We start from the raw sequence: 18,893 nt of genomic DNA, 5'->3' as shown, positions 1-18,893 counted from the left end.
CAGCAGATTATCGCTTAACGCGTTTCAGAAATGTTCCTTCGTCAGAAGCGTCTTATTGATCTGCACTATGTTGTATTCTACTTTGTCTCCCGTTTAGTTTCATACATCTTCCCCTTAGTGCCCACATGATCATTTAGGGGAAACCATGTTGGTGGTGGCAATGCTACTCTATGACAGGTGCATGTGTGCATACTATAGCAGGCATGTCCAAACTATGGCCCTCCAGCTGTTGTGAAAAAGTCCCATCATGCCTTGCCACAGTTTTGCTATTAGGGAATGCTAAAACTATGGCAAGGCATGCTGGGATGTGTAGTTTCCACAACAGCTGGAGGGCCACAGTTTGGACATGCCTGGTGGAAGCACTTCCAGGATCTCACCCTTAAGGCCGTCATATTCCTTAACATGAAGTCACCAAGTATCTGCATGTCCTTGGCATGTGCAGATCGTCCTTCCCTGAGAAAACATACATGTGACTAAACATCATGGTAAAACTAATAAACACAAAATAACTTCACACTCAAGGATATAATGTATGATAACAGAGAACAGGTCCTGACATTAATGGCAATAGCTGTCACTTACATACTGTACACAGGTACGTTACATACATAAGATACATACAATAATCTACATTCACATTGGACCTAATACTCTCCCTAACACCATGGGTGGGATGATTAGCCCCGTTTTAGGAACGTATTATTATATGGTACTTTTTCTCTCTTCTATATTGGAACACGGAGGAGAAAAAATGTACTTACTTTCCAAACTTAGGTTGTGAGCGCAGTGTGTGACAGGTGAAGAATTTGTTATAGAGAGGGGGTCAGTATGGGGCATTGTGAGGGGTGGAGCAGTAGATAGAGAGGGTGTCAGTATGGGGCATTGTGAGGGGTGGAGCAGTAGATAGAGAGGGTGTCAGTATGGGGCATTGTGAGGGGTGGAGCAGCAAATTGAAAGGGGGCATTGCTGGGGTGGAGCAGTAGAGAAAAAGTCGGCATCAAACTGAGATGACCTGTCATATGATTGGACCTTTTACCAATTATATTTTTATTCTCCCTGTCTACTCCAATATTCAGTCCATCTCTAACTGATTTAGAGTTTACCTGCTTGAACACTGACACATTCATCAAACTTCCATCCAAAACCTCAAGTGTATCGATTAGAGCAGTGGTTCCCAACCTTTTTTCTCTCCCGTAACCCTTGATTAGGCTTTTCATTGATGAGTACCCCCTCCTCTCAATTTAAAATATAGACAGTACTTATGAGCGGAGTGGAAGTGAGCGGTATGCATATCCTCCCGCATGTCCTTATATTAAGGAGTAGCGGACAGGAATAGTGCCCTTCCGTGTCTGGCCGCTGGTTGTGTATTGTCTCCAGGGTTCCCACTTACACCTGTAGGATTAAGGCCGCTGCTTCTTCCACCCATGTCAGTGCAGGGCAGATGATCGCTGATGTTTGAGGGCAGCATGGGTAGCTCCCATTGGATTGCTGGTCAGGCAAAAGCACAATGAGACTCTGATGAAGCTGAAGACAGAACCATAAGTGACACAACATGGTTCTTCTCCATAGCAATGGGACTTCTTCTGTCATCAAAATACTTTTTTTAATGTTCCGCCATTACCAATATTATTTTCAAGTACCCCCAACTGGTCTGCAGAGTACCCCAGGTTGGGAACCACTGAATCAGAGTACAGTACATGCTTGTGTTGTTACCAAAGGTTGAGGACATCCTCAAGCTGCTGCAAAAAATCCTGGTGAAATTGCTGTATAGGTTCCATGCAAGAGACGAGCGGCTTCATCTGCTGCTCCAGTGTCCCCCGCAGATCCCCACCCTTATACAGAGACCGGAGGAGCCACTGCCAAAGAGACGCATATTAGACCCCACGGACATGCAGAATACAGAGGAAACATCACAGACAACGCTGCAGCCTAGACTCCTGATTGGTCACTGCTACATCTGTGCATAGATTACACCATCAGTTATTCTATTCATAGTTCTGCTCTCTAAATAGTATAGGGTTTAGATGGTATTGTTTTGCTAGGAGTTTTCTCTGGACATTGATTTATCAGAAAAGAATAGGTATGGGGAACAATAATATCATGGCATCTATAAATGAAAGTCTTTATCAAGGGCTCAAACAAGGCACATTGAGGGGAACTGGACCTTATCAGGAAACAAGGACACATGTAGAGGCCTACATAGGGGGCAAGAAGGGTTAGGAAAGATGAGAAGAGGAGATAGGGAATAATCTAATCATTGAATACTTACCACCGTTATGACCTCAATATCCTTCAGGTGAGAGGTTTCTGTGCTCAGTATTTCTTTAGTGATGTAATAGGTTTCATCCATCTGCAGCCAATGGAAACAAGACAATTCTACTACATTCTTCTCCATAGGCATTCCAATGAAATCGCTGAGCGTTCCCATGGCAATCGGCCCGTGACGTGGGTGCCGGGGGTGGGCAGTGACATCACCAGATGTCAGCCGCTCCCCCAGTTTCTGGTGACCTGAGAGTCACTTTAGATATGCGTGCACTCACCACATCATTCGATGGCCGGCGACAATCAAATGATGTGGGTGTAACCACATAGCCTGCGAATGGATGTTTGTGTTAAACATCCCATTTGCAGCCCGTGCAAACGAACCCGGCGTGCAAGGGGGGGACCGGCAGGCGGCATCTGGGGGACTCGCAAGGTTGCGAATTCACAGCCTTGCCAGTCAACCAGAATAAGGGCCATAATGCAACTGAGGATGCACGCTCCTACCCTGCCGTTGGTACGCGTTCCTAGCAGGGGCTACGACAAATATTCATGGCAGCTAGTGAGATCTGTGATGCAAGGTGCACGGGAAAGCGCCTCACATAACAAATTACATGCGATGTGTCACTTTTTATGCGATCCATCGCAGCAATGCGTCGGAATCGCATAAAAAGTGGCCATATCGCACTTGTGAATGGGGCCTTTAAATCACTATGATAACCAGTGATTTGGAAGTTGCGGTTTAATGGTACAATCTAACAGAAACATGCAGTATTGAAATTCACAATATTGCGATGGCTATAAATGTACCCAAATACACTTACACAGGAAGGTGTGTTGACCAACTGAATTAAGGGTTAATACTTATCAATAATTATTTTCATATTGTTATGCTAAAGCTTTAAATGTGCTTGGGTCAGTGAACTATAGAGACTATAGAGACATTGATTAGTGGCAAGATTGGCTGAATAAATCCATTATTTGATCCACAATTCAAGAAAATAAAATCTAAAAACAAAATACCAAAGCAGGTGAATACATGACATTCTGCCATGTAACCCCCCCCACGCTTGTTATGGGAATACCACTGTTTGCCCTTACCTTATTCTCCGAAGGATCTTCCCCTTCATCTGTCCTGGAACTACCAATGTCACTTAATGCTGGGCTCAGCAAGGGGGAGCTGCCAGGTTGGGGGTTAGAGGACACCCTGAGTGTTACTGGAGACAAGTGACAGCCTACAGATAGAAGGAACATGGAGTGTTAGGAAAACCTTACCAATGGGTATAGGAAGCAATGTGCCATGGATTGTGTAAGGGAAGGATCACTTTCTACACTTCTGCTTGCACAGAGGGGTTTTCTTTTAGGTTAAAAATGCCATTGAGGAATAGTACATCTTTATGGGCCTGATGCTGAGATGGGCGCTAACTGACCCTAAATCCAATATTTGCACAGTTGGGCAACTTTTGTTATGTACTGTGCATGTGCTATAGTGGTCACGGTGCAAACGGGAGTTAATGGGGGGTAGTCAAACACAGCTGCGTCATCCTTGTTTTGCACTCAGAACTGCATCTTTGTTCATAGTTTTAAGAGATCATGTGGTTTAGTGACATTAGGAGATGGTACAGTCAATAGTGCATCTTTCTAAGCAGCCAGCGGATTAGAGATGCCGTCTGTGGGCATCTAGGTTAAAAAAAAGTTGGTGCGCAATTAGCGTATTATTTAGTAAACAATCCTTTGCTAATGTACCTGCGTACTCCTGAGTCAGACCCTTAATTTATTTTTATTGTATAATAAATTAGAATATCTTTTTAATTTTTTTTACTGCCAATTTACTCTGTGGGATCAGCTGTTACATCAAGTCATTTCTACGGGGGAAAGTTTTTCTACTGCAATGTGCGCAAATATGTTATTTGTTGGTTTGTATTACAAGGCCATATTGAATTGTTTTTTTAAACATTTTGGTGTAAATATCTTTGATCAAGTGTATATTTTTGAATATTATAAAATGAAGGAAACATTTAGATTATGTCTAATAAAAAGGGTGATTTTTTTTTATACACACAAAGGGCCAGATGTAATGTCATGGGAGTCCTGATGCCATGTGGGATGTTGGGTGGAGGTTTTTTTTTAAAATGGGCAATCAATTTCAGTTGATGATGGAACAAGTTGGGTGAGTTATTTTGTTTCTGTGCAGGGTAAATACTGGCTGCTTTATTCTTACACAGCAATATAGATTTCAGTTTGAACACACACCACCCAAATCTAACTCTCTCTGCACCATGTTACATCTGCCCCACCTGCAGTGCACATGGTTTTGTCCATTAAAGAAGGAGTTTGCTTTTGCAAACCAACCAGAATCAGACCCTAAATCCAGATACAAGCAATTAAATTTTCCCCGATAAATTACAGCAGTGAATTCATCCCCAAGGGTCATTCAACTGATGCAGATAGCCGGCACTATTGGGAAATTTGTTTCACCTGTCCAGGGAAGGAGAAACAAAATATGTGTGAAGTGTTGTTTCTTCAGTTTCGAATGCGAAAACACAGGGATCGGAGAAAAGTTCCTGGATACCTGTTTTCGCCCAGAAACCAGAACATTTTATGAACAGAAATGGGCATTAATCAAAAAGCCCACCAAAATACTGGGCAAATAATCTTGAAAAAGATTTTTATTTTTTGTTTAACCCCTTCCCGACGAGGCCTTTTTTGTTAACTTTTTTTTTTTTTTTCCTCCTCGCGTTCAAATAAGCGTAACTTTTTTAATTTTCCGGCTATATAGACACGAGGGCTTTTTTTTTGCGGGACAAGTTGTACTTTTTAATGGTACCATTTACTATACCGTATAATATTCTGGGGAATCAGGAAATAATTCAATGTGGGGTAAAAAAAAAAAAAACGCCATTCCACAATTTTGCGCTGGTTACGGTTTTTTTGGAGGTCATAGTTCGTATAAAATGATGGGTTATCTTTATTCTATGGGTCGTTACGATTCCGGTGATACCAAACTTATATAGTTTTCGTTACGTTTTACCACTAAAAAAAAAATAGAAAATTTTACGGTTTTTCTAATTTGCGTCGCCATGTTCTGCGGCTTATAACTTTTTTATTTTTCCACCTACGGACCTGGGTGAGGGCTCATTTTTAGCGGGCTGAAGTGTACTTTTTAATTAATACCATTATGGGATATGTGCGACTTTCTGATCTCTTTTAGTTACATTTTTTTGGGTAAGCGATGCGACCAAAAAACGTAGTTTTGGCGTTGGGAATTATTTTCCGTTTACGCCTTTAACCGTGCGGGATAACTAATGTTATATTTTAATAGATCGGACTTTTAGGAACGCGGCGATACCAAATATGTTTATTTTTTATTTATTTTTATTTGTGAAATGGGGAAAGGGGGGTGATTTGAACTTTTAATATTTTTTTTTTTTTTTTTATTTTTTAACTTTATTTTTTTTTTTTTTTTTTACTTTTACTACAAGGCCCCCTAGTGTACTTGACCACTAGGGGGCGCGATCGCCTGTACTAGGTTCAGCCATAGAGCTCTATGGCTGAACATAGTGATTTTCAGCACTTCCTATTACATCCTGCCTCAGGCAGGATGTAATAGGAATGCTGACATGGCCAGCACAGGGGGTCTACATTAGACCCCTGGCTACCATGGCAACCGATCGGCACCCTCCGATCTCGCCGCGGGGGGCCCCGATCGGCGCCGGAGGGGGGCGCCCCCCCTCCGATCAGCTATTTAAGCACTGCGGGCGCTTTGCCCGCGGTGCTTAAAGGGTTAAACGGCCACGATCGGCGAACTCGCCGCTCGTGGCCGTAAGAGCAGGTACCTGGCTGTAATATACAGCCATTACCTGCTCTCTTTCAAGCCAGCTCACTCCGTGAGCTGGCTTGATTCCCCCGCAACCGGCATATGACGTACATTTACGTCATATGTCGGGAAGGGGTTAAAATAAATATGTGTACATCCCTCTGTGCATGAAGGGACTAATATGGCTCTCATGTTAAAAAAAATCATCATCATCATTAACTAAGACCTCAGTTAGTTTATTATGGTTTCCGTTTTGCCAGCACCAATAGATTCAGTGATGGGGTGGCTACTTATCGGTGTATAAAAGTGGTCACAATTAGTCGCTTGATAACAGCTACAGGGGTTCCGTGTTTATTTCTTCAATATTAAGAGACTATGTGGGGGGTATTCAATCCAGGATTCCAACTGCTGGAACGTCACGGGCCGGTTTCTGTTCTTTCGACTATAGCTCAAAATCCGGAATTCATGTTCCGGCTGTTGAGTGTTGGAATGGTGGACCATTTTCTTAAAAAAAAAAAAAAAAAGGCAGTGGATTTGACAATCCATGGCGGTTTCCGACAAGACAGACTCACCTCCAGAGGGAGGCGGGTCTGTAGCCGACTCTCACCCGGGATTGCAGGTCCTAGCCGGAATTGAATACTGAACTGCCGATATTTCCACGGTCGTAAATAGTCAGAGATTAAATATCCCCCAATCCATTATAGAATTGAGGGGCAGATTTATTAAGCTTGATAAAGTGACCGATGATAATGCAGAAGCCAATCAGCCCCTTAATGCCATTTTCCAAATCCAGACAGTTAGGGGCATATTGGTTGGTGCGTTATCACCGGCCACTTTATGAGCTGCAGCCAGATACCAGGAACCAACTAAACATCCTCCAGGTCCCAATCCCGGGCTGTCCTCAAACAATGGCACAGGGCTGACGTGTATACAAGGCCTGTAGTTGGGAACTTTTTACGGAGGCTATTATTGTGCAGCTTTCAATTCCCAACAATTCTGTCATGTATGTTATATATTTTCAACTTTCTACCTGCAAATAAACAGGAAGGAAGTATGTGGCTGAAGACCACGCTGAGGTATTACTGCCCCTCAATGATGCTTACAACAGATTTCCGAAATGCTGCAATTATCCCGCTCTGTCTTTTTTTGGGAATGCATATTTGCAGGAACAGAATATTAATCTAAAAGATCCCAAAAATATAGGACATATTTTTATCTTTCCAGCAATAGAATAGATGATGTATTATGAAGCCGTTAATGATTTTCAGTTATGTTACCAAACGCCTTGCGCTAAAGCAATGTATAATCATTATATCACCCTGACAATCATATGCTAGTGACCTTTCATACTTTGTGTATAGGGCGATGTCTAGGATTGAAATCCATGGCTTTGTACCAAATAAACACATATGTACAGTTCTGTATAATGAATAAAAGACATTGTGTAAAGAAGATAGCTGTACTGTATCTGCTCGCTTGCAGACTGATCATGTTAATCAGCTGCTGTAAACCTTTGCCTCCAGCAGCAACAGCTGTAGTAACAATGTTAGGAATGGCAAACTAGAATTTAGTCCCGATTGGCTTAGAGCACTTCTACCCCCACCCTAAAGAAGGACAAAAAAACAGCATGTGTTGGGGATGTAAGGATGGCTCCAAGTCTTTTATCTACTGTAAGGCCAAAAGGAATTCTGAGCTATTTTCTTTGGGCTATTTCTCCTGATCCAGCGGTAAGCATCAAGTAGTGTATATCTGTAACATGAAAACGTCTAGAAGCTGATTTTGTGTTGAAAGCAAGGCAAAAATATAGTTGTTGCAAGCAGGGAGATATAAAATGTGCAAAGAGCAGTTGTTCCGAAACACGGTCCTTGAGGTGCCAGATTTTAAAGGATATCTATGCCTAAGGTGCCCATACACTAGTGCGATTTGGTTTTTTTTCATCCGATTAGTTAGATCAGTTAGTACCTGTCAGTTTGTTTTTACCATTTGTGCACAAGCAGGGATAACCCTAAATGTGGAATGTTTAGATGCCTTGAGAATGGCATTTGGAAACCACTGGCATAGAGATTTAGGGGTAGATTTATTAAGCTCGGTGAAGTTATAAAGTGTCTGGTTTTTATCACCGGCCAATCAGCTCCTACCTGTCGTTTTTCAAACCAAGCCTGTAACTTCACAGTTAGGAGCTGATTGGCCGGTGATAAAAACCAGACAGTTTATCACTTCACCGAGCTTAATAAATCTACCCCTTAGTTTGGGAGGAGCAAGTCCTAGCTCAAATGTAAATTGCAGTTTAAACCTAAAGCTGCTCAGTATTTGTGGGCTACACGCAAAAGCAGCCAGTATTTACCTCACACACAGATACAATAAATGCACCATTGCAGTATGGTTTGTCCTGGTGCAAAGTTACTTGCTTTTTTTAATTATTTTAAGTTTGATTCCAACTCAGATTTATTTGTAATATATCAATCCAATCTAAATGTATTGGCTCTACCATTAGCCAGTGGCTCAAGAGCAACACCACTTATGAGGGTGCGGTGCACATCGTGGGCTCTGCCTTTGCGATGTTGTCTTTGCAAAGCGCTGACACATCTCTGTGTGCTGAGTGATCTAGCATCGCTCAGCAAAATCTCCACATGTGTAGGCCCCATTAGTTTTTGCAGAAATAAATAAAAATTAGACAAAAATGTACTTAGTGTTTTGGAAAGGCAGAATTTGTTATTTATGGGGTTTCATTGTATGCACATTCCATGGCACATTTTAGAATCTGAAAAGGAAAGTAAGCTTTTCCATACAAAATAAATGAGAAACAGCGCAACATATTCAGAGCATGAAATGATACACAGATAAACATGCAGAGATAATGCAGCCATTGCAACACAAAAGCACAACCAATCTACACGGCAAAATTAGAACCCAAACAGCTGAAAAAAAACATACAAAGCAGAAAGTACCAGAGAGGCGCCAAGAAACATGAACAAAATGGAGCTCAAAGTAATATAACTGGTGCACAGAGACAACAGAATATGCACAGCAGCCAAGAATAGAGTAAGTCCTAGTAAGAGGAAACATGCAGACTGCCTCCAGCACACCTCTCATCTGCAGGTGTGGTATGCGCCTCCGACAGTGGGGATCCCGACTGCCGGTGCTCCGACAAGGGGGTGAGTGCAAAGAAGCCCCTTGCGGGGGTCGCTGCTCTCACCATGCTACGTGCCCACAAGGAAGAATAGCCCCTGTGTGTCGGTATTGCCCCCTGTCGGAGCACCTGCAGTCGGGATACTGACTGTCGGGATCCCCACTGTCAGAGAGTCAACCAGCACCCTCATCTGCTGGGTGCTGAGGACATGGATTACCAAGAAACAGGAGTCTGCTGGTGCCACTGTAATGGCTGTCCCCTCTGTAATCGCTTTTGTGACATCAATGTACATATAAGTACAGTATTTTTGTTCCCTTGATGGTCGATTGTCTTCTGTAGCATTTGGACCACGACAGGATGCAAATAATCAAGTTAAACATGCTTAAAGTCAGTAGAAACGTGTGCTGCCAGATTTACACATTCACTGAGAAAATGAATTAATGGAAATCACATGACTCTAGATGGCGTATTATGGGCCTTACTCAGAGCTGGAAGATGATGGGAATCTGTATGCAGCATATGTATGAAAATAAGCCAGAGTGGCAGCCACCTCAAATTGTACTGAGACACCCTCTGGCAGCAGCTGTGTACATAGAGGAAGAAACAGACACAGATGGGTTGATTATCAAAGTTCTGAGGAACCCTACGGTTACTTAGAATGGTTCCTGAAACGGAGACGACTGAGCCATCACATATGGGATTGTAATAAATCTGTGCCACGCCTCTAATATAGTCAGGGCACGCCTGCATTTTAGCTGCCACCTTCCCCCGTTACCTCTAACACTCACTATGTTGCAAACTAATTGGGGGTCCTTGTGCTCAGATGTCAATACTGACAAAAAGAAAAAAAAGTGAAAACTAACGTCAATCTTTCCATGTCAACCTTTTATCAATGTTGACCATCTGCTGTCAACCTAATGACTATCGACATAGACATTGTCTGTGAGCTACACCACAGCGCTAGATTTCAAGGTCACTCACTTTCAGAAGCAATGGGTTTACGATGTGAGGACCGCTCCGTTTAGCACTTTTTAAACAAGATAAAAAGGTAAATTAAGTGAGCTACAAGCGCAAGTAAAGCATTAGATACAACTCCATAAAAATGTGCTGGAGTCTAATTTTCATTTACATTTCTACGGTGAGTGGACTGGCAGTGGGTAGCCAGCCTTAAATAAATTAAGAAGAGAAAAATGACAAACTAGTTGATGTAACACGAATATAGTCTGAGGAGATAAACCCCACCAGAGTATGGGGGTTATTCTGGTTCCATGTGCACTGCAGGTGGGGTAGATGTTACTTGTGCAGAGAGAGTTAGATTTGGGTGGGGTTTTACTTCAAAGTTAGATCTATATTGCAGTGTAAAAATAAAACAGTCCGTATTTTCCCTGCACAGAAACAAAATAACTCACCCAAATCTAATTCTCTCTCCCCCCTGCAGTGCACATGGTTTTGTCCATCTAAGAAGGACTTAGCCAACAGGAGTGAACCAGAATAAGGCCCAAGGTCATGGAGAAATACCAATCAGAAATTATGGATAGGCAATCAGTTTTGGACTGATTTAACTTTAAGTATATGGTTGATTTAAAAAAATGTTTTTACATTAGTGACCACGTTGTGTTGATTAATGGGAACAAATTTCTTTTAAACCAAACACCGTTCCATGTTGCAACAAATATAAATGTACACTAGCCCAATTGGGAGAATACGTTACATAGCCGCCCTAAACATACACAGTTAACATTCACGCTCATCCACTGTCTTGCCCTTTCCTGATACTTTCATTTAGCTACTGATAATCCACAAGCACAAGTGTGGGAACTGTTCGATTCACTGTATGGTCATTTTTTTTTGTCAGATGTGCTTAAGGTATCAAATCCTGAATGCCAGGGCATGGTGGCACTTGTGGTTCTGCAAGTATCAGTAGGCTCTGGTAGTCATAGTAACAGGTTATGATAGGTCTTGCTAGAACCTGTAGTATGGCAGTAAAATAAAGTATATGTATGTATGTATAACTATCTAATGTCTAAGGCTGTTGGGAAGGACCCCAGTGCTATTGTCCTGTGACTGGTCAGCCTAGGCTATCCCAACTAAGACATACCAGACTCAGTTTTTGTTGACACTATGGCTCATGGAGCCCATGCTGTGTGTCCTCCTACTATAGTGTCACCATCCCTGGCTAGAAGGCCTAATGATGGTACTAAGGCTGCAAATGATCAGGGCAGAACTACCCTACGCCATGTTGTGGCAGATTTGCAGCTAGATTGCAGGTTGGAGACATTTAGGGAGTGACAGTTGGTTCAGTACAGAAGATCAGAAGACCTTTAGAAAACAGTGGATTTGAGCAGGACTCCTTTGTCAACTCGGATTCCAAACCTTGATAAAGTGCAACTAGGTAAACCCACCACTAAAAGGTAAATGCAGAAACATAACTGGTGTCACTGCTGGTGAGAATACTTTGTTGAAAATTATGTACACATACAAACATAAAAAACCATTAATAAAATGTATGTGAAGTAAAATGGCCGATGTCATGTCACTAGGAGTTCTAGTCTCTCTTTTTTATCAGTGATATATGTTATTGTGGCCTAAACGTGTGGAACACAGTACAGTCTGTCTTAACCACACTAGTCTTTTGTTCAACTGTTGTCATTTGCTATTGTGGCCAGACTCGTATTGAGGTTATCATCGGCCATTTAACTGTATAAATGGTGTCAAGGATTATGGGGGAAAATGTATTAAGCCTTCTATATTGGTGAAGTCTACAAGGTACCAATCCAACAGCAACAGAGATGAATCCAGATGTTGTTGTATGGGAACCGCTGGTGGGTGCAATCAGACATACATGATAGATGATATGCACAATTTGTCATTCCAATATGACAAAACGTACCAATAACCTAGTGTGTACCTGGCCTTGAAGATGTTCCATGGCTTCAATATTGTATATAGGTTTTCACATAAGCACACTCTATAACCGGTCTTACATTGCTGATACTGCTGTTACAATTAACTACACTATATCTAATTGTATTTAAAAAAAACAAAAAAACAACCATGATGCTAAATATCAGAATGTTGTGAGAACTCACCAGCATCTTCTACAGCATTATAAAGGAGATGGCGAGCAAATACTAACGCGTTAATCATAGAACCTGTTCTTTTTGTTTGTTTTACAACTTTAACCATTGATTTGCATATATAAAAGGACAATGGTAGCCGTGTAAAAGTGTAAAAGAGGAGAGCACCAGCACTCCGAGTTTTATTTAGATACATTTGGTATTAAACATGTTAAAACAATAAATCAAAACAAAAACAGATCAATGTGTTGGAAACACTCCTTTTCCTGCAGGCGTATTGGCACTGGGATGGTTTAATGTATAGGAGCTGTACAATGAGTCTGATGGTACCACCAGCAACCTATAATTCTCAAGGCACAATTCGAAAGTAAAGGAGAACTGGTAAATCCCCAAATCAGCTGTGAAATTTGATCATGAGAGTTCCGGACATCTCAGCTCCTTAATATTACTAACGGGATTGATCATGACCTTAATGTAACACAGATATGGGTCCGCAAAATATTACTGAATAAACACTAGAGGCATCTCAACAGCAAATACTTATCCATTTACCCATTGATACCATATTCAAATTGAAGCCGGTATAATCAAGTTCTAATTAAGTTAAGTATAGATTCAAATATACTATTATGTACATCATCAGGATTGGCACAATTCCCATAGCCCACCGTACAGTTATGTTACGGCTGTAAAGATGGGATACCTACTGACTATTTGATATGATTTGTCTGCTTTTTTTCTTTTTGGTTGTTTTCAGCAAAAGGCAGAACTATTTTTTTAAACTTTCCAATAAGTTATTGATGATGATGACGTTGCACAGTTGATAAACTCGTAATTATTACTCTATGGTGCTAGTAACTTATAAAGTACAAACTTTAAGAAAATGTACAAAATCTACTCACATATGTATTACATCAACATTATCACTGAATTAAGACTTAAAGATAAACTCTATATTTAGTGTTTCCACAATTTCTTTAAAAAAAATGACCCCACTTGATTGGCACAAATACCTGTGTGAACCTAGCAGCCGTTACAGTTGACCACGTGGAACCCTGGACCTATGAACCATAATACAATTCCAGGAAACTGTCAATATTCCATTCGTACGACTGAGCTTGTGGAGATTAAGGCATATTCCCCATTGTAGTTGTGCGTGAACGGTTAGCAACATGATTTGCAAAAAAAAAATTAGTGATTAACAATCTCTGCTGGATCTTCAGGTGACAGGAATATTAGGCACAGACATTGACCAAGATAGTGTCTTTCATAGCAAGCGTGCAACATGCAATAACTCCTTGGCGATATGCATGAATACTAATTTCCTCAGCGACGCATGACAAAGAAGAGGTTTTAATTCATGAACCATTTTCTGGATAGATTTTATACAATCATAGAGAATATATGTTTTAGAAGAGCCAACTTGGGTTAGCTGTAAGTAGGATTAGTCGATGCTAGGAAACAGATTTAAGGAAATCTTTTAAGCCACAGAAAGAAAATGTGGAGAGGAAGAAGAAAAAAAGAAAATAAAAAAGCAAAGTTTGAAATAAATGACCCTTTGTTGGTCAAAGAATTGATTACAATCACTTTCATCTACAAAAAAAAGGTATTCAAAACTATATATTATTTGGATCAGAAACCAGGTACTAGTGATACTTCAAAGACGCCACACAAGGGAAACACCACAAATATAGCACCAGCAAACCCGGACCTGCCACTGATGACTGGCATAAAGACTTCAACATCCACCCATTCCAGAATCAGGAATAGTGCCCTTACCTAAAATTAATATATACATCTATATTGCAGTTAACTACAGGGGTGCAAAGGAAAGTTTCGGTGATCAAAGTGATGGGGGACAGGAACAATATATATAGGTGGAACGTGTTCTACAGAAATAAGTTGGATTAGTGATAACATGCAGGGGAACTTTGGTGAATGGGAGATCATTGTGCAAAGCGGACCACATGTAAGCAGGGGAGATAAGAAAGTAAGTGCAATTTGAGGCAGAATATAAAATACCCAAGGGTAAAATCATTATTATATAGAATATTTCCAATATTTCAATAGCTGCAATGCAAGAGGTAATCAATCACAGTTCAACAGTGACTGTTGTGCTAGACCGTCAAATGCTTCATTGAACACGGTTGCCTCCACTTGTTACTGTGATAACATTAAATCAAAGTCATCTACAGCATATCCCTGAACATACATTTAGAACATTTTCAAGAACATTCATCGCTTAGACCGACTGATTTCTGAACTCTTGTTCTTGATATACCCCGAAAAATATATATTTCAGATATCAGGGGGTCCCTTCTTATCCTGCAGCCCAAACTGGTTTAAATTGGCAAAATTTGTTAGTGGATTGCTAAAAAATAAGTTCATGTCAAGTGGGGCCTCTTCTTCAGAATCCCAAGAGTCGCCCTCAGAGCTGCTGGAGTCCTCTGTGGTTGTGGGTGGGTAGCTGAGCTGTTCCAGCTGGTCCAGGATATCTCCAAACTGGAAAGCAGAGCTGGATTCTGAGCGCACTGAGCAGGCGGGGAAATTGATCATTGAGCTAGCGGTGGAGTGGTTGGCCGAACGAGAAAAACTGGGAATTCCATTAAGGTTTGTAAGAGAACTGCTTTCAGAGCGGTGGTGTTGTAGAGAGCTGCTTTCAGATCGGTGGTTGAGAAGGGAGCCATTATCCGATGGGCTCAGAAGACTCTGCATGAGACTAGCCTGAGCCTTCACTTCAAATAACTCACTGGCATCAGTTAACCTTGTATTGCCATTAAAATCTGTTGAATCCACATCATCCAGATAATATTCTTCAGGCGAGAAGTCATCGTGGTCAGGTGGCTCTACTCTCCCGCCATAGGTGTACAGCTCTGCTCCTCCACTGAAGGAGATATCAGCTGGGTCATCATCTATAAACTCTCCACTCAGGAGAAGTGAATCAGAAACACCTGTTACCCACAACCTGATATCCTCACCCTGGTGTACATTACCGCTATCCAGGTTATCACCTGGGTCATGTCTACTTTGTAAGGAAAGGGTAGGGTTGGAGGAGAGACCTTGTAATGAGGAGTGCCCCGGAGGTGCTGCATTCTCAGGAACTCCTCGGACAGTTTCCTCTTGCCAGCTAGATGTTGAGATAGTTTCATTTCTGGGAATGCTTTTCTGGTGGGAGGTGGGTGGGCTGGAAACAGGATGGGGGGGCAGGATAAAAGGAGAAGGTAAAGTAGAAGTCTTCACACTCTCAGTGAGAGAGATGATCTGTAAGAAAAGAACAAATAAGATTAAAATAAAAATTGTAATAGAAACTGGCCAAATCAGTGCACTGTAAATTATGATTTAACGTGTTGTTCTATATTTGTAAACCACTTAGGGTGGTATTCAATGTCAGGCGCTATTTCCGACAGGGGAAATAGCGCTCGCCGCCTACTCAATTCTGCTGTTTCTGACAGCATTGAAGGAGGATTTCTACAAAACAGATCCAATTTTAAAACAAGTCTGATTTGTTTTGTCGGAAACAGCCATGGATTGTCAAGTGCATGGCCGTTTCTCGTCAATCTACATCCGTTTTCACCGACACGCCCACTTTTTGACACTGGACAGGCTGAACAATGAATTCCGCCTGTTGAGTTGCAGGCAAGCTGAGTAAAAACGGCCTGGCATTCCGACTGTGGGGATTTTCCGACAGTCAGAATCCCACATTGTATCTGGCAAAAAAAAAAAGGGAGTAGTGTAAAAAAAACAACAAAAAAAAAAACGTACAACCAGAAATTGATCAGCAAGTAGACTTGGCTCATGTGAAATGGGGCCGGGTATTGCCAAATAGAAAGCAAGCAAGTATGGACACGCAATAGTAATAGTGCAATAACTAAATATAATAGGTGACCGGTACATTTTCTATTTTGGCCCTAACTACTGAATGCAGGATGTCTGTGTTGAATCAATTTATGTTTTCAGTATAGTTTAAGATTTTGGAAAGCTGCATTTTAGATACATTTCATAAGACAAAGCACAGCACAGCCCAATGAGCATGAAGTAATAGAAACAGAAGATAGGCAGCAAATATTAGCCAACAAGCAGCAAAGGATACTAAAGGATCCTATGGCACCACAGAAGAACAGAAAAGCACATAAGAAAGCCACAAGCAACAGAGACAGCAAAGCAAGAGGCACCCGGGGCTATACATCTTAACGCACCTGCTTTGGAGAGTCAGGGACCGCAGTGCAAGGGGACACTCTGGGTTTGCTGTGTCTCCTGCAGGACAGAGAGCAATGCAGTCAGGAGGATGCCGCTGACACCAAAGCCCATTGGTTAACACATAAGCAGATACTATGCATACAAGCAATGTTGAAGAGACTCAACACAAGAGATCAGAACAACTGATATGGGAGAAGACAAGAACAAGCACTTTGCTCCTGCTTGCACTCTGTCCTATTGTACTTGTATACACTATCACTCAGTTTTAGCTTAAAACACATGTTAACGAGCAGAGTAGTTAACAGCCTCCAAGAAACGGGTCTTTAAACTAGAAATTCTCATCATGTTGTAGGGAAATTAGCTTGTATGCACCAAAGTGCCAAAACCAAATGATATCACTGCATAATATGTTGCTATATAAAGACAGGATAACAATGTATTTAATCGCAATCGCTTGATGGGAACATTAACAAATACATAGGATGAGATCCCATTGCTTGTGATCGCAGGAGCTGCGGCTTATCAGGGGATTTGTTTCGCCTGCCAAATCCCTGAAAAGCAGCCCTGCTTTGGGCAAATAGATTTTACTGAACTTGTGTGTTTTCGGGCAAAAACATGTATTTTATTGTAAGATCCAATAGGATAAGCCGTTATAAATTACAGTTTTACTTGGGGATAATAGGATAACAATATACAACGATTTGCAAATATTTACTGCAAAGATCCTCTCAATGCTGGTCACAATATGTATATATGGAGAAAGCAGTACTGCTGATGTTCTATAGAAAACCCAGATGAATTCGATTTACTTAACTGGGACTTTAATTCAATGGACTGAGACTCAGTTGAGAAAACAATCAATGTATGTCGTCACACACAGACTACAAAAGAGGTGAAACTTAATTTTGGCTGGTCCCTTTAGCTTTTGCAATGTCTTTTCCATACATGAGTGACACAGGAACACAGTCACCCATGTGAAACTGAAGCACTGTGGTATGGAATGTAGTGACAGGCGAGCAGACATTTTCAAATTTGCCTTCAAAAGTGAAAGTTTCTCATTTTCCATATCGGCACTGACTGCTGGATCTTCATCTTTTAGTAAGTGTCCTCCAAAGCTAGATAATAATTATAGGTGTGTATGCAGAAGTTATTTTGTTTTGTGGTTCTAATCCACCAGAAATACCTGGTGTCCCCAGTGTTCCCTATTGTACTTAACATAAATATAAAAATCCCATTTTCTTTCATCCAATGTTAGCATCGGGGATGTTCTAAGACAGGGGTGGCCAAACCGGTCCTCGAGATCTACCAATGGTCCATGTTTTCCCAATAACCAAACACACATTTTGCCCAAAAACTGTTGGTATTTGAATTTAGGCATTAGCCGGTGCATGGGCATTTTTTATAATGCATGGCAGTGCTGAACACCTGCAGCAGATGGCTCTGATGCTGCCCAGCTCCACCTGCCACAGGCTGTGTGTAGAGTGATGACAGAGGTCAAGCTGCAAGGCCCAATGCCAGCTGTACCAGCCTGCACCATGCAGAGGAGGATGGTCCATGGCTTCTTGAAGCGTATCTTCTCAGGCTGACACTCTACCACATCACTGTGGGAGCCAGCACAAGTGAAGTCTGATCCCTGGCCGTGAGTGAGTCGGGAGATTCAGGGGTGGGGGAGAAGCATAAATCCTTGGAGTACAAAAAACATTCTGTGATTGCCCTTCCTAGTTCTGATTCTTGTTCTAGCTGGAGAATGTTTTTTTCTCCTCTGCCTCTTGTTCTCTATTTCAATTTCTATTGTTGGCATTTACCACAATCTCCGTGCAGCCAGTGTTGGTATAGAGGTGGAGAAGATTGAACTCTTGAAGGTAAATCTGAAAGTGCTCAAGCTCCTATAAATGCACTCCAGTACCCCCACATTGTCTCAAGCTCCTATAAATGCACTCCAGTACCCCCACATTGTCTCAAGCTCCTATAAATGCACTCCAGTACCCCCACATTTTCTCAAGCTCCTATAAATGCACTCCAGTACCCCCACATTGTCTCAAGCTCCTATAAATGCACTCCAGTACCCCCACATTGTCTCAAGCTCCTATAAATGCACTCCAGTAACCCCACATTGTCTCTTCAATAATTTCACCACAATAAAAGTAATTGTTCTAGATTCTTCACATTTTGGATTTGCTGTTCATACAGAGCATTTCGTCATCGATTCTTAGCATTCAGGCTGCAAGTTTTCCTATGGCCAAGGAATGTTAGGAATATAAACCAGCAGTTTGTTTGTAAAATGATCCACTAATTGTCACTCTGAAAATGTCAACTTGCCAGCGCATGTGTAAAACTTTGGCAAAAATAAGGGTCATATTGCTAATTACCAATTTAACAATTAGTTATATTCAGATCAGGCTAATACACCATT

At 41.5% G+C, this 18,893-nt stretch overlaps 1 protein-coding gene across 2 annotated transcripts in view; it reads right to left on the bottom strand.

The window, feature by feature from the left end:
• Window positions 1-18,893, bottom strand: part of FARP2 (FERM, ARH/RhoGEF and pleckstrin domain protein 2) — a 92,277-nt gene that overhangs the window by 18,745 nt on the left and 54,639 nt on the right. For both annotated transcript variants that reach the window (XM_083178200.1, XM_083178201.1), the window contains exons 12-17: window positions 16,480-16,537; window positions 15,343-15,544; window positions 3,361-3,494; window positions 2,270-2,350; window positions 1,714-1,856; window positions 378-453 (exon numbers count right to left, since the gene is read on the bottom strand). In XM_083178200.1, the coding sequence (XP_083034326.1) occupies window positions 378-453; window positions 1,714-1,856; window positions 2,270-2,350; window positions 3,361-3,494; window positions 15,343-15,544; window positions 16,480-16,537 (694 nt within the window). The remainder of the gene's footprint in view (window positions 1-377; window positions 454-1,713; window positions 1,857-2,269; window positions 2,351-3,360; window positions 3,495-15,342; window positions 15,545-16,479; window positions 16,538-18,893) is intronic.

Source organism: Crinia signifera, chromosome 3 (assembly GCF_055691185.1).
Source record: "Crinia signifera chromosome 3, ASM5569118v1, whole genome shotgun sequence".
NCBI lineage: Eukaryota > Metazoa > Chordata > Amphibia > Anura > Myobatrachidae > Crinia > Crinia signifera.
This window is presented reverse-complemented; position numbering and strand designations above follow the sequence as displayed.